Genomic DNA, 14,430 nt, shown 5'->3' with positions numbered 1-14,430 from the left:
CTCCTTCCGGACTTGATCTGGCGCCATGTCCTTAGGCTGCATTCACACCTAGGCGACAAAACGCCTGAAGCGCGACGCTCGTGCCGCTGGAGGGGCGAATTTCCATTGATGTCTATGAGATGGTTCACATCTCACGCCGAACACCGTACGCCTGCCGCCTGAAAACAAGTCCCGGACCCTTTTTTTCAGGCGGCATTGGCGTTCGGCCATAGACATCAATGGAAATGATTTGTTAAAAAAAAAAAAAAAGTAAACAATTTGCGGCAAAATACGCCGCGTACGCGGCGTTACAGTGTGAATGCAGCCTTAATGGTGAGAGGAGAGGGAGTGTGGGGCATCTGGTTGGAACGCCCTCATTTCCATTTACACCGCACCGCACAATTAAAGCGACGCAGTGCCGAATCGCAAAAAAGTGCTCTGGTCAGGAAAGGAGGTAAATTCTTCTGGGGTTGAAGTGGTTAAATAATTGTATTTATTATTTTTCATTTTCTTCCTGTCATGCCACAGTCACATAGCCGAGGGCCCCTTCCCACAGGCTGTCTGATTAGACCCGCCTGTCAGTTTTTCAGTCGGACCCTCTGGTCTCCTCCTATGGAACAGCAGACACATGTCCGCTGACACCTGTCGCCATCTAGCAGGACAGACAGACAAGGAGCTAGATTAGAAACAACACACGTATCGCTGTCTATCACAAGCACCCAAATGAGGGTTTAGTTGGCTTGAGTTTCCACCCAGAGACTGATCACATCAATCAGCCTGCAGGTGGACAAAGACAGGGAGATTGCAATAGCCAAAACCCGGATGCTGGAATGAGGAGCAGACACGCTAGAGCAGAGGTAAGCACCCTTGGCCCTCCAGCTGTTTTGAAACTACAAGTCCCATGAGCAGGGCCGCTGATAGAAATCAAGTGGTCCCGTACAGCCTACCTGATGGGGGCCCCCTTCAGCTCCTCCCCTGGTTCCTTCCCACATTACAGCATGGGTGGCACTGTCTTTGCAGGCAGCACATTCGTTATAGGCTATAATGCATGTGCTACCTGCAGACAGTGCCACCCATGCCGCCATTGCCCTATTGTGCTGCAGACAGTGCCACCCATGACGCTAATGCTATAACGCATGTGCTACCTGCTGACAGTGCCCCCATGATGCCAATGCCATATTGTGCTGCAGACACTGCCACCCATGCCGCCAATGGCATAATGCCATTGGCAGCATGGGTGGCACTGTCTCTGCAGGCAGCACATGCGATATGGCATTAGCGTCATGGGTGGCACTGTCTGCAGCACATTACGGCATTGGCGGCACTGTCTGTAGGTAGCACATGCATTATGCCCATAACACATATGCTACCTGTAGACAGTGCCGCCAATGCCAGACTGCAGTGCCACCCATGCCGTAATGTGCTGCAGACAATGCCACCCGTGCTGCCAATGCCGAAATGTGCTGCAGACAGTGCCGCCAATGCCATAATGTGCTGCAGACAGTGCCACCCATGCTGCCAATAGCATTATGCCATTGGCGGCATGGGTGGCACTGTCTGCAGCACAATATAGCATTGGCGGCATTGCATGGGTGGCACTGTCTGCAGCACAATATGGCATTGGCGGCACTGTCTGCAGCACATTACGGCATTGGCAGCACGGGTGGCACTGTCTGCAGGTAGTACATGCGTTATGGCATTGGTGTCATGGGTGGCACTGTCTGCGGGAGATTTTATTGACGGACGGACTAATTGGTCATGGCTAGAGGATTTTTTTACGTTAATTAATTAGCTATCTGTTCAGGCTGGCCGGGCCCAGGACAACAGGGCCAGTTGTACTGGCCTATCAGCGGCCCTGCCCATGAGACATTGCAAGACCCTGACAATCACAGGCATGCCAATTTATTCCAGGACAATACAGTGTCCCGGAATGAAACTGACACAGCCACCCCCCAGGCCAATCTGACTTCCCCAAAAAAGGCCGCCACATCACTGCTTTACTCACTGACAGTATTTGTCCTGGCCGGGAATGCCTGGAGGAGCACAATCCCGCCCCCTGCTTGTGATTGGAGAAATCCTAAATCCCGCCTCTTGTTTCCAATCACTGTGCTGTGATTCGTTACAGCACAAGCTGATTTTTGGGAAGGGGGGGTGTCCCTGAATGGTAGTTTGGAAATGTGGTCACCTTAGCGGCAGAGGCATGATGGGATTTGTAGTTTTACCACAACTGGAGTGCTGAGGTTACCTACCCCTGCACTAGGTTCCCCAGACAATATACCATAGTTTGTAGATGCTATGTAAGGAGATGGGACTGACTAGAGGAGATGACAGATCGTTGTTCCTAGCTAGCAAACTCCCTCTACCTCAGTGGTTTCAAAGTACCGGCCCGTGGGCCGCAACCAGTTATAAATGGCCCGCAGGCAGGGGGGGGAGCAAAGAGAAAAAAAAACATTTTTTTTTGTGAGCTGGCGCCATCTGGTGGTGGCCGTTGGTATTACAAGTTAAGCATTACAAGTTAAACAGCAATTCTAATGTCATTTTACACTATTTTCACTGCCATCTTCTTCCCTCTAATTAGAACCCCCAAACATTATATATATTTTTTATCCTAACGCCCTAGAGAATAAAATGGCGATCGTTGCAATACTTTCTGTTACGCCGTATTCGCGCAGCGGTCTTACAAGCGCACTTTTTTGGAAAAAAATTAAACTTTTTTTAATTAAAAAATAAGACAACAGTAAAGTTATCCCCATTTTTTTTAATATTATGAAAGATAATGTTACACCGAGTAAATTCATACCCAACATGTCACGCTTCAAAATTGCGTCCGCTCGTGGAATGGCGACAAACTTTTTTACCCTTTAAAATCTTCATAGGTGACGTTTAAAAAAATCTACAGGTTGCATGTTTTGAGTTACAGAGGAGGTCTAGGGCTAGAATTATTGCTCTCGCTCTACCAATCGCGGCGATACCTCACATGTGTGGTTTGAACAACGTTTACATATGCGGGAGCTGCTCACGTATGTGTTCGCTTCTGCGCGCAAGCTCGTCGGGACGGGGCGGGGCGTGTTTTCTATCTCCTAACTTTTTTAGCTGGCTCCTAGATTCCAAGCAAATTTGTCAAACCCTGACTTACACCAGTGCTGGTGGTAATAATGCGCTCGCTGACACCAGTGCTGGGGGTTAATAATGTGTTCGCTGACACCAGTACTGTTGTTTCTGAAGTTTGAAAGTTTGCATGCGGCCCCCCATGGGATATGAAAACTTGTCTTGTGGCCCTCAGGTAATTTGAGTTTGAGACCCCTGCTCTACCTCATTCTTCCCCAATACCAGATTTCACATCTACAAGTCATCCAGAACACAGCAGCCAGACTGGTAACGAGAAAAAAAACCCGGGGAATCAATCACCCCGTCCCTGAGGACACTCCATTGGCTAGCCATGAAGGATCGAGTAACATTTTAAGACCCTCTGCCTCGCTCACAAATGCACACAAGGAAACGCTCCTCAATACCTATGTGAGAAATAAAACACTACACCCCTAATCGCGCCCGACGGTCAACTAACCAAAACCTCCTCCACATCCCCAAGACCCGCTACAGATCTAAAGGAGAACGAAGATTCGCAGTCCAAGGACCATGGCTATGGAACGCTCCACCCACGGACATCCGCATGGAAGAAAACCATCGGGCCTTTAGGAAAAAACTTAAGACCCACCTCTTCTGATGACACTGGATACAAAAAGCGCCTTGAGACGATTTAGTTTACATTTGTAGCGCTATACAAGTTACTCACTCCAGTAGGAACACACGATCTCTCACTACTCTCATCAGAACAGTGATTTGTGTGTTTACCAGTGGCGGCTGGTGCTCAAAATTTTTGGGGGGCGCAAACGTAAAAAAAAAAAGAAAACGCAGTCGCTGTGCCATGCCATCAAACACAGCCACTGTGCCATCAATTGTCGCCACTGTGCCAATTGTCACCACTATGCCCCTCAATTGTCGCCACTGTGCCAATTGTCGCCACTGTGCCCATTGTCACTACTGTGCCCATTGATGCCACTGTGCCCATTGTCACTACTGTGCCCATTGTCACTGTGCCCTTTAATTGTTGCCACTGTGCTCATTGTCACTACTGTGCCCATTAACGCACTGTGCCCTTTGTCGCCGCTGTGCCCTGTTAAATGCACTTACCTTAATCCTTCGACGTCTTCTTCTCCCGCCTTGGTGACACTTCAGCCAATCAGGTTACCGATAACCAGAATTGGCGAATCTGATTGGCTGAGACGGCCGTCAGTCTTATCCAAGGAACGCACCCCGTACGTTCCCTGGATAAGACATCCGGGAGGACGAGGGCTGTACACGGAAAGCCTATCAGTCGCTGGCTCTGATAGGCACTTCCGCACAGCCAACCAGCTGCCGTTATTCAGGTGGTCGGCGCTCAATGTCCGGCCACGTTGAATAGACCAGCGGCAGCTGGCAATAATAACATACATTCATGCAATGCATGAATGTATGTTATTTTCAGTGGCGGTGCGGTCATCATGGCCACACGCATCGGCACCCCTCGCAGTGCAGCGCGCCCCTCCGCCTGCTGTCCCACTTAAAGGAATCGGCGTACAGCTACGACAGTTTGCAGGATTGTGCCGACCTGCCACCGTATAATGACGGCGGCTGGTCGGCAATTGGTTAAACAAAAACCATACGACCTGACATCGTACAGGTTTTTTTTCATGCATGTTCAATCGGATATTCTTGTATGAACTGTCATGATCGGCCCTCAAAAGCTCTGTACTAACAATCTGATTACGATACGATCGCTTTGAAAGCTGTATTTTTCGTATGATTTTCTGATCGTGTGTACGGGGCTTTAGTCTAGGGCAGGGGTCTCCAAACTGTGGCCCTTTGCTAGCCTTTATCCGGCCCCTGGGGCACTATTCCTCCAACTGATATGAGGCACTATTCCTTCCAATGACACCAACAAGGGGGTGCTATTTCTTCTACTGATATTAATGATGGGATACTACTCCTCCTACTGACCGCCAACCCTGAGGCCATATTTATTCTCACTGGTGCTGGGCCCGGGACATTTTCTGCCCCCGCTGGCCACAATTTGGCCCTCCTAAAGTCTGAAGGACAATAAACTGGCCCTTTGTTTGAAAAGTTTGGAGACCCCTGGTCTAGGGGAAAGTGTGAACTGTATAGCTACTGTAGCTATTTGGTTTTATTACATTTTAATCCTTTTGTACGCCATGAAATGGAAGTGTTTTTAAACGCTTGGGTTGCGATTTCATTTCTGATAATTATGGCACAGTAGAAAATCCTGATTTTATTGATTATTTGGCATTTGCACTTATTTATTCTGTAATGCAATAAACTTTAGACCACTTCCTTACTGGGCACTTAAACCCCCTTCCTGCCCAGAGGACTTTTTGCGATTCGGCACTGCGTCGCTTTAACTGACAATTGCGCGGTCGTGCGACGTGGCTCCCAAACAAAATTGACGTCCTTTTTTTTCCCACAAATAGAGCTTTCTTTTGGTGGTATTTGATCACCTCTGCGGTTTTTATTTTTTGCGCTATAAACAAAAATAGAGCGACAATTTTGAAAAAAAAGTTTTACTTGTTGCTATAATAAATAGCTCAATTTTTTTTTTTATCCTCAGTCTAGGCCGATACGTATTCTACATATTTTTAGTAAAAAATAAAAAAAAATTGCAATAAGCGACTGGTTTGCGCAAAAGTTATAGCGCCTACAAAATAAGGGACAGAATTTTTTTTTTTTTTTTACTAGTAATGGTGACGATGTGCGATTTTTATTGCGACTGCGACATTATGGCGGACACATCGGACACTTTTGACACATTTTTGGCGCCATTCACATTTATACTGCAATCAGTGCTATAAATATGCACTGATTACTGTATAAATGTGACTGGCAGGGAAGGGGTTAACACTAGGGGGTGAGGAAGGGGTTAAATGTATTCCCTATATAGTGTTCTAACTGTGGGGGGAGGGGGACTGACTGGGGGAGGTGACCGATCTGTGTCCCTATGTACAAGAGACACAGATCGGTCTCCTCTCTCCCCTGACAGGACGTGGTCAGTGTGTGAGCCGGGAATGAGAGAAGATCTCATATGTTTACATATGAGATCATCCCTCATTGGCCGCACAGATCGTCTAGCAAACGGCCACTCCGATTGGACACGGCCAGCACAGCAGTTCCCCGCTGCGCGGGAGCGCGTGCGGGGAACGAGCAAAGGGGCGGCCGTAAAAAGACGGCGCCTCAGAGAAGTAGAACCACCCTGCGGCCGTATATAGTCGTACGGCCGTCGGGAAGTGGTTAACCACTAGCCGACCGCGCACCGCCGTTCTACGTCGGCAGGTCGGCTCGGCTGGGCGAGAGCACGTAGTATAACGTCCTCTCTCTCAGCCGCTACTAGGGGCGCGCGCGCGCCCCCCCCCCGACTCCCGTGCGTGTGCCCGACGGGGGCGATCGCCGCCGGGCACACGCGATCGCTCGGTACAGAGCGGGGACCGGGAGCTGTGTGTGTAAACACACAGCTCCCAGTCCTGTCAGCAGGGGAGGATCAGTGTTTCCCCTAGTGAGGCCACCCCCCCCCCCCCCCCCACAGTAAGAACACACCCAGGGAACATACTTAACCCCTTCCCCGCCCCCTAGTGTTAACCACTTCACTGCCAGTGGCATTTTTATAGTAATCCAATGCATTTTTATATGGTCCCAAAAATGTGTCAAAAGTGTCCGCCATAATGTCGCAATACCGAAAAAAAATCGCTGATCGCCGCCATTACTAGTAAAAAAAATATATTAATAAAAATGACATAAAAATACCCCCTATTTTGTAAACGCTATAACTTTTGCGCAAACCAATCAATAAACGCTTATTGCGATTTTTTTTACGAAAAATATGTAGAAGAATACGTATCGGCCTAAACTGAGGAAAAAAAATGTTTTTTTATATATTTTTGGGGGATATTTATTACAGCAAAAAGTAAAAAATATTCATTTTTTTCAAAATTGTCGCTCTATTTTTGTTTATAGCGCAAAAAATAAAAAACGCAGAGGTGATCAAATACCACCAAAAGAAAGCTCTATTTGTGGGAAAAAAAGGACGCCAATTTTGTTTGGGAGCCACGTCGCACGACCGCGCAATTGTCTGTTAAAGCGGCGCAGTCCCGAATCGCAAAAAATACTCTGGTCTTTGGGCAGCAATATGGTCCGGGGGGTAAGTAGTTAAGGAACAATATCATAGACTGTTGGTAATATTTCTGTATTTTAGGATACACTTTGGGGAGTACAACATGATGAGAACTTCTTTTTTTTGTTCTGTAAACTTATTTATTGTAGGACAAATTTGCAGAAGAATCTTTAAATTATTTTGTACATTGGGGAAAAAAAAAAAAAAAAACTCTCTCATTCATGCATTAGTTATTTATAAACATTAAAGATCAATCCAACATGGAAGCAAAATTGGTGCATCTATAAGACGGGAAAAATAATGGCTACCCCATGCATCTCATTAGAAAAAGATAGCAAAGCACCGCGTTATTTTAGAACTCTTATAGGTTGGCATTAATTGGTGCATCTCCACCCCCTTTTGATTGGAAGAACCTGCACCCTTGTCATATATGCAGCTAATTGTACATATTGTAGATGGTCAGAGATGCATTCAAATGATACGGATATGTCATCTGTGGATGAAAAGATGGTGTTGAACACCAGATTGTCTCAGAAGTTGGCCCTAGAGTAGATATCAGTTAAACTACAAGAAATTACATTATTTTTCCATTTCCGTTACCGTATATACTTGAGTATAAGCCGAGGCACCTAATTTTACCACAAAAAAAACTGGGAAAACGTATTGACTCAAGTATAAGCCTAGGGTGTCCATCTGCATGCCTCACTGTGCCCATGCCTAGACTGACGTTTAACATTGGAGTCTATGGAAGGGGTGCCCAGCTTTGAAAAATCATTGCTCCCCACCTGTAGTTCCCCCAGACAACAAACTGCACACTGGTAGAGGAAGAGTGGGGCTACATGTGTGGCAAATTTGGGGTCCAGGGGACCTACGCCTGGCCGGTACCGAGTCACCGGAGAAATGACCGTTTAACATGGGAGTCTATGGAAGGAGTGCCCGGCTTTGAAAAATCGTTGCTCCCCAGCCGTAGGTCCCCCAGACAAACTTTGCACACTTGTAGAGGAAGAGTGGGGCTACATGTATGTTTGGGGTCCAGGGGACCCACAGTTGACCAATACCGCATCCCCAAAGTCCGGGAGATCAGGCGCAAAAAGGTGACTTGAGTATAAAGCACAAAAAAAAGATGCTGAAAAACTCGGCTTATACTCAAGTACCGTATTTATCGGCGTATACCGCACACTTTTTTGCCCTGAAAATCAGGGCAAAATCGTGGGTGCGCGGTATACGCCGATACCCGCGCCGAGTTTGAATACTGCGCCGACATATACCGAGCGCAGTACACTCGGGTATAGTCGGGCAGTCTCGGCTCCTTTCCGCGCTCACGTCCTGGACGTACAGGACGTCAGCGCGAGAGTTGCCGAGCCTGCCCGACAATACACGAGTGTACTGCGCTCTGTATATGTCGGCGCAGTATTCAAACTCGGCGCGGGAAACGAGCGGGGAGGACGCCGCAGAAGGACGCCGGACCCAAGGAAGAGGACACCCGAAGCCGCAGACGGACGCCGGACCCGACGAGGCCGCCGATGGACGCCGCACAAGACACCAAAACTGTAAGTACAAAAAAAATTATTTCCACAGGAATCCGCTGCAACTTTAGGGGTGCGCGCTATACGCGGGAGCGCGCTATCCCCCAATAAATACGGTATATACGGTACTTTCAACTCTGTAGCGCAAGGTCCTGCCTGATTGCATAAAAATTGAAAGTGTTTAGATTTGACCTCATATGGTTTTGGCAAATCTAAAGGAGAGTATTACAAGAAAATTAAATAAAATGTATATCCAGCCTTAGTGGCAATATTATTTCATTAAAAGTTAATGGACGACCAGCTCTGTTCGAAAATACTGTTCTATTAAAAATATGCTATTTTAGCTTATTTCTGGGGTGGTATTGTTTTATAAAGTTGAAGCTTTTAGGGGAAACCACCACCATACTGAGGGCTAGTGTACACAGGGCTGCCATCAGGGGGGTACAGGCATTTCACCTGTAAGGGGCCCGGCTGCCCCCCCTCCTGTTTTTTTTTTCAATACACCTGTAAAGGGCCCGATGGTCCCCAGGCCCCCAAACACCAGCGTCAGGAGAGAAGAGATTAGACTTGTTAATGTACACCGCTCTCTGCTCCAGGGGGGCCCTGCCTAAGGCTGTGTAAGGGGCCCCAAAATTTGTGATGGCTGCCCTGAGTGTACACAAGATCAGTCTTATAGTTGCTTCTAATGCTAAAAGTCAAAAGTAAAAAGGAATAATTAATACCAGTGTACACTAGACTTCTAAGCAGCAGTGGAAGAGACACATTTTTATTCGTCATAAAACACACAGGGCAGGGTTCCAGTGGTAACTGGAGAGAGACAAAATCTTTAGGCGCCGGGCATCTGTCCATACTTCCATTAGTCATTGATACCCATCCATGTACACCAGACGGAGCCCCAGGGCACAGCATCATTTAGCAGGTGGAGTGGAACACGCCACCCACTCGGGCTCCTTGTGACACCAAACTGTTGTACTCCTTCACTGCTTTCTCTGTCTGGAAGACCAGAACATCAATGCCCTGAGATTTGATGTACTCTAGAGTAGAGGCTGGCACCTAGAACAAAGAAATGGTGATTAATGAAAAGTATTGGTACCTTACACCTGGTGATCTCAAGACATAAAGAGTAAATCTTGCAGTACAGGACCATAGGGCTGTAATCATAGACCATGGGGTAGATTCAGGTAGCTTTGCGCAGTTTTTACGGAGGCGCAGGGCACCGCTTTTGCCCTGCGCCCCCCCAAATTATCTGCGCTACCCTTGATTCACGGAGCAGTAGCTCCGTAAATTGCGTGGGCGCTCCGGCAAAATGCCCGGCGTAAGCGCGCGCAATTTAAATGATCCCGTAGGGGACGTGCATTGCGGCAAATGACGTCGCAGGGACGTCATTTGCTTCAAAGTGAACGTGAATGGCGTCCAGCGCCATTCACGATTCACTTCCGCAAACAACGTAAATTTCAAATTTCGCAACGCGGGAACGACGGGTATTGCCCCTGCTATTAGCAGGGGCAGCCTTACGCAAAAGCCGACGTACGCAAACTACGTAAACTGCATACGCAGGGCTCGCCTAGGGTTGTGAATCGGTGTGAGTATGCAATTTGCATACTATATGCTGACCACAACGGGAACGCCACCTAGCGGCCTGCGTAAGAATGCAGCCTAAGATATGACGGCATAAGTAGCCTTATGCCAGTCATATCTTAGGCTTCAGTCGGCGTAACGAGGTTCCTGAATCAGGAGCATTCGTAACGCCGGCGCAGGTAAGCAATTGCGCTGCGTAACTATGGTTACGCAGACGCAATTGCTCTTTGAATCTACCCCCATGGGTTTTAGGCAGGCTACCTTCGGGTGACTGAACACCGGAAAATCATTTTGCTAGGGCTGCCCCAGTGCACATTCATATAACCCTAGTTGGCAGTTCTGTTTGATAGGTTGTTGCCCACTCCAAAGTTTATTGCTTGTGTATGTCCCCTGGTCTGTGACTACAGTCCTGTGTCTTGTACTGTACCCCAAAATAAGGAGTTTATAGGTAAATAAAATTCCCTTTATCTTTAGGACCAAAAGCATTAGTCATAAACATTGGACGTACCCAAGCAATAAACTGAGGAGTGGGCAAAATGGCAAACAGAGCTGCCAATAGACCCAGACCCAAGAGTAAGGACCCCCCTAAAAAAAACTCAGATGACCGTTTTTAAGCAACTTGTAGCTGAAAGAGGACCTTCACCCTCCGACAGCACAAGCCTCTATCCCGAAAGGCTGAAGTTCCTCTTATAGCTTGCATTGGCTGAGGCCTGAACATCCACCTAGTACAGGGATCCTCAAACTACGGCCCTCCAGCTGTTGTAGAACTACAGATCCCATGAGGCATTGTAAAACACTCACATTCACAGACATTACTGGGCATGATGGGAATTGTAGTTCCTGAACAACTGGAGGGCCATAGTTTGAAGACCCATGACCTAGTAGAACCTAGGTACCATGTGAACAGAGGACCAGGTGGTGGCCTTGTATATCTGAGATACAGGCGCTCGATATTGGAAAGCCAAAGACACCAATAGATCTGGTGGAATTAGCTCTGATAGGGAAAGGAGGAACTCTTAGCTAGATTCAGGTACGATGGTGCAAACTTGCGGCGGCGTAGCTTAGCGGGTTTAGGCTACGCCGCCGTAAGTCAGCTAGGCAAGTACATGATTCACAATGTACTTGCCTGCTATCTTACGGCGGCGTAGCCTAAAGCGGGCGGGCGTAAGGGCGCCTAATTCAAATGTGTTTGAGGGGGGCGTGTTTTATGTTAATGAGGCTTGACCTCACGTTTTTTACGTTTTTTCTTACTGCACATGCGCCGGGCGCCTACATTTCCCAGTGTGCATTGCGGCTAAGTATGCCGCACAGGCCTATTGATTTTGACGTGGACGTAAACGACGTAAATCCCGATTCACGGACGACTTATGCAAGCGGCATAAAAAATTAGAATTTCGACCCGGGAACGGCGGCCATACTTGACATTACTATTCCAATAGGGCCTAGCTCTAACTTTACGCGGCCTATCTCTTACGCAAACGGCGTAAAAGTACTGCGTCGGCCGGGCGTACGTTCGTGAATCGGCGTATCTCCTCATTTACATATTCTACGCCAACCGCAATGGAAGCGCCACCTAGCGGCCATCCAAAGTATTGCAATCTAAGATAGGTGTTAGGACTTAGGAAATTAATCTGAATTTGGAGGTTATAGATTTGGATCTCAGCTGTGGAGGCTACTCAGGGTTAAACCACCGGTTCACTCTCAATGTACAGAGAGTTTGGGGTTACTCATCACAACCTCCAGTGAGAAACAGAAACTATAATCAACAAGCCTATTACCTCATAAGCTTGATAAGCCAGCAAATAAGAAAAAACAGTCTCTTATGTAATAACTGGTTAATCAGTGTTTAAATGCAGCAGACAGACAGCAACCCAGCAGTAAACTAGTGAAGATAAGCAGTATATAGTAGCATTAGAACACAGTCCCTTCAATGCACTGATGATGATATGCAGTATATTGTAGAATTAGAACACAGTCCCTTTAAATGCACTGATGACTTCAAACAATGACTCTGGCAATGAGAGACAGAATACTTGCGGTTAGGTTGTAGCTGCAAGGGGATATCTTAATGGCTGGTGTTAGATGGTGTCCATTAGCAGAGGAGAGGGATGATCTGCTGGTTCAGAAGCTGCTTTGGTAGGAAGCAGAGAGGGGGAGACGGCCGTGGAGCTGAAGTCCGGGTGCAGGAGAGAAGGTGAGGCGGATTGGCATCCAGGGTCCCGGAAATTAGAGTCTCCTCCAAGCGGTTCTGGACTCCCAGGTGGCGGCAGGCGTCCACCTACAATATCCGAACACCCTGCCGCCGAACCTGGGAGGTTTAAATAGCCCGGCTGTGAGAAGCGCCGGGCGCCGCACGCTGGAACGCACTTCCGCGTTCCAGCTTGAATCGCATACGCCCGCGCACCGGAAGTGACGCGGGCGTATTACTGAATGGAGCGCAGCTGTTAGATAGGAATACAGCTGCGCTCGTTAAACTAACGCCAATAGCGTTACAATAGGACGGCGCAAGCCGTCGTATCTTAGATATGTTCAAGCGCATCTCTGTTTGAGCATACGCTTAAACATAAGTCGGCGTAGATTCTGAGTTAGGTCGGCTTATCTACTGATAGGTAGATTCAGTAAGAGTTAGGCCGACTTATCTGTTCCTAAAGGAACCAAGCCCTGCAGGTAAGTTGTCTACTCTATCTGGCAATGGTGTAGTTTGACTGTACCTTGACTTGGTGATCTTGCAGAAGGGCTGTAGAGTTAATCAGTTGCAGAATGTTGATGGGGAGTCTTGACATTGCTGAAGACACATCTCATACCCACCTCAAGGCTCCCAACATTGGGTCAACAGGCTCGAGGCAGATCTGCAGTTCTCGCTGACACCAAACTCCACCAATATATTCACATTACAAGACCTCAGAAATGGCAGTTGTGGTGGCAAAACAAAAGCCTGCGTTTCGTCAGATTAGGCGACCTGTCAGAATTTGTAACGGAAGTGACGTTTCGTCGCTGCCATCTTGCTACACCCCACACTCATCCCCAGTAAGGATACAGTGTGAAGGCGGCAAGCGGACATCTTGTTAGACCCACCGCTGTCTTGCATTTCACACTTATTTTTAACAGTAAACTAAGTTTATATAGTGAAATACAGTACTTAGAACTCCGTCTGACTGTTTAGAGCATGGGTCTTCAAACTACGGCCCTCCAGTTGTTCAGGAACTACAATTCCCATCATGCCTAGTCATGTCTGTGAATGTCGGTGTGTTACAATGCCTCATGGGATGTGTAGTTCTACAACAGCTGGAGGGCCATATTTTGAGGATCCCTGGTTTAGATGTAGAATTTTAAAAGCAGCAACCTTCTGTGAGATTATCAAACCTGTGAGATCAGCAGGCTTGCCGCTGCTTTTAACCACTTAAGGACCCATTCACGCCCATATACGTCGGCAGAATAGCATGGCTGGGCACATCCACGTACATGTACGTGGCTCTTTAAGCCCAGCCGTGGGGTCGCGTGCGTGCGACCCGGTCCAAAGCTGCGGGACTCACGGACCCGATCGCCGCTGGAGTCCCGCGATCGGCCCCCAGAGCTGAAGCACGGGGAGCGCTGTATGTAAACACAGCTTCCCCGTTCTTCACTGTGGCGCTGTTATCGATCATGTGTTCCCTTTTATAGGGAAACACAATCGATGATGTCACACCTACAGCCACACCCCCCTACAGTTAGAAACACAAATGAGGTCACACAACCCCTTCAGCGCCCCCTTGTGGTTAACTCCCAAACTGCAACTGTAATTTTCACAGTAAACAATGCATTTTAAATGCATTTTTGCTGTGAAAATGACAATGGTCCCAAAAATGTGTCAAAATTGTCCGAAGTGTCCGCCATAATGTCACAGTCACAAAAAAAAAAAAAAGCTGATCGCCACCATTAGTAGTAAAAAAAATAATAATTAATAAAAATGCAATAAAACTATCCCCTTTTTTGTAAACGCTATAAATTTTGCGCAAACCAATCGATAAACGCTTATTGCGATTTTTTTTACCAAAAATAGGTAGAAGAATACGTATCGGCCTAAACTGAGGAAAATAAATAATTTTTATATATTTTTGGGGGATATTTATTATAGAAAAAAGTAAAAAATAT

General features: G+C 47.4%; 1 protein-coding gene across 2 annotated transcripts in view; it reads right to left on the bottom strand.

Moving 5' to 3' along the window:
* Positions 1–9,453: 9,453 nt before the first annotated feature.
* Positions 9,454–14,430, bottom strand: part of AAMDC (adipogenesis associated Mth938 domain containing) — a 24,630-nt gene continuing 19,653 nt past the window's right edge. For both annotated transcript variants that reach the window (XM_040339946.1, XM_040339945.1), the window contains exon 4: positions 9,454–9,774. In XM_040339946.1, coding sequence (XP_040195880.1) covers positions 9,634–9,774 — 141 coding nt within the window. In that variant the 3' untranslated portion in view covers positions 9,454–9,633. The remainder of the gene's footprint in view (positions 9,775–14,430) is intronic.

This window comes from Rana temporaria, chromosome 2 (genome assembly GCF_905171775.1).
Source record: "Rana temporaria chromosome 2, aRanTem1.1, whole genome shotgun sequence".
NCBI lineage: Eukaryota > Metazoa > Chordata > Amphibia > Anura > Ranidae > Rana > Rana temporaria.
This window is presented reverse-complemented; position numbering and strand designations above follow the sequence as displayed.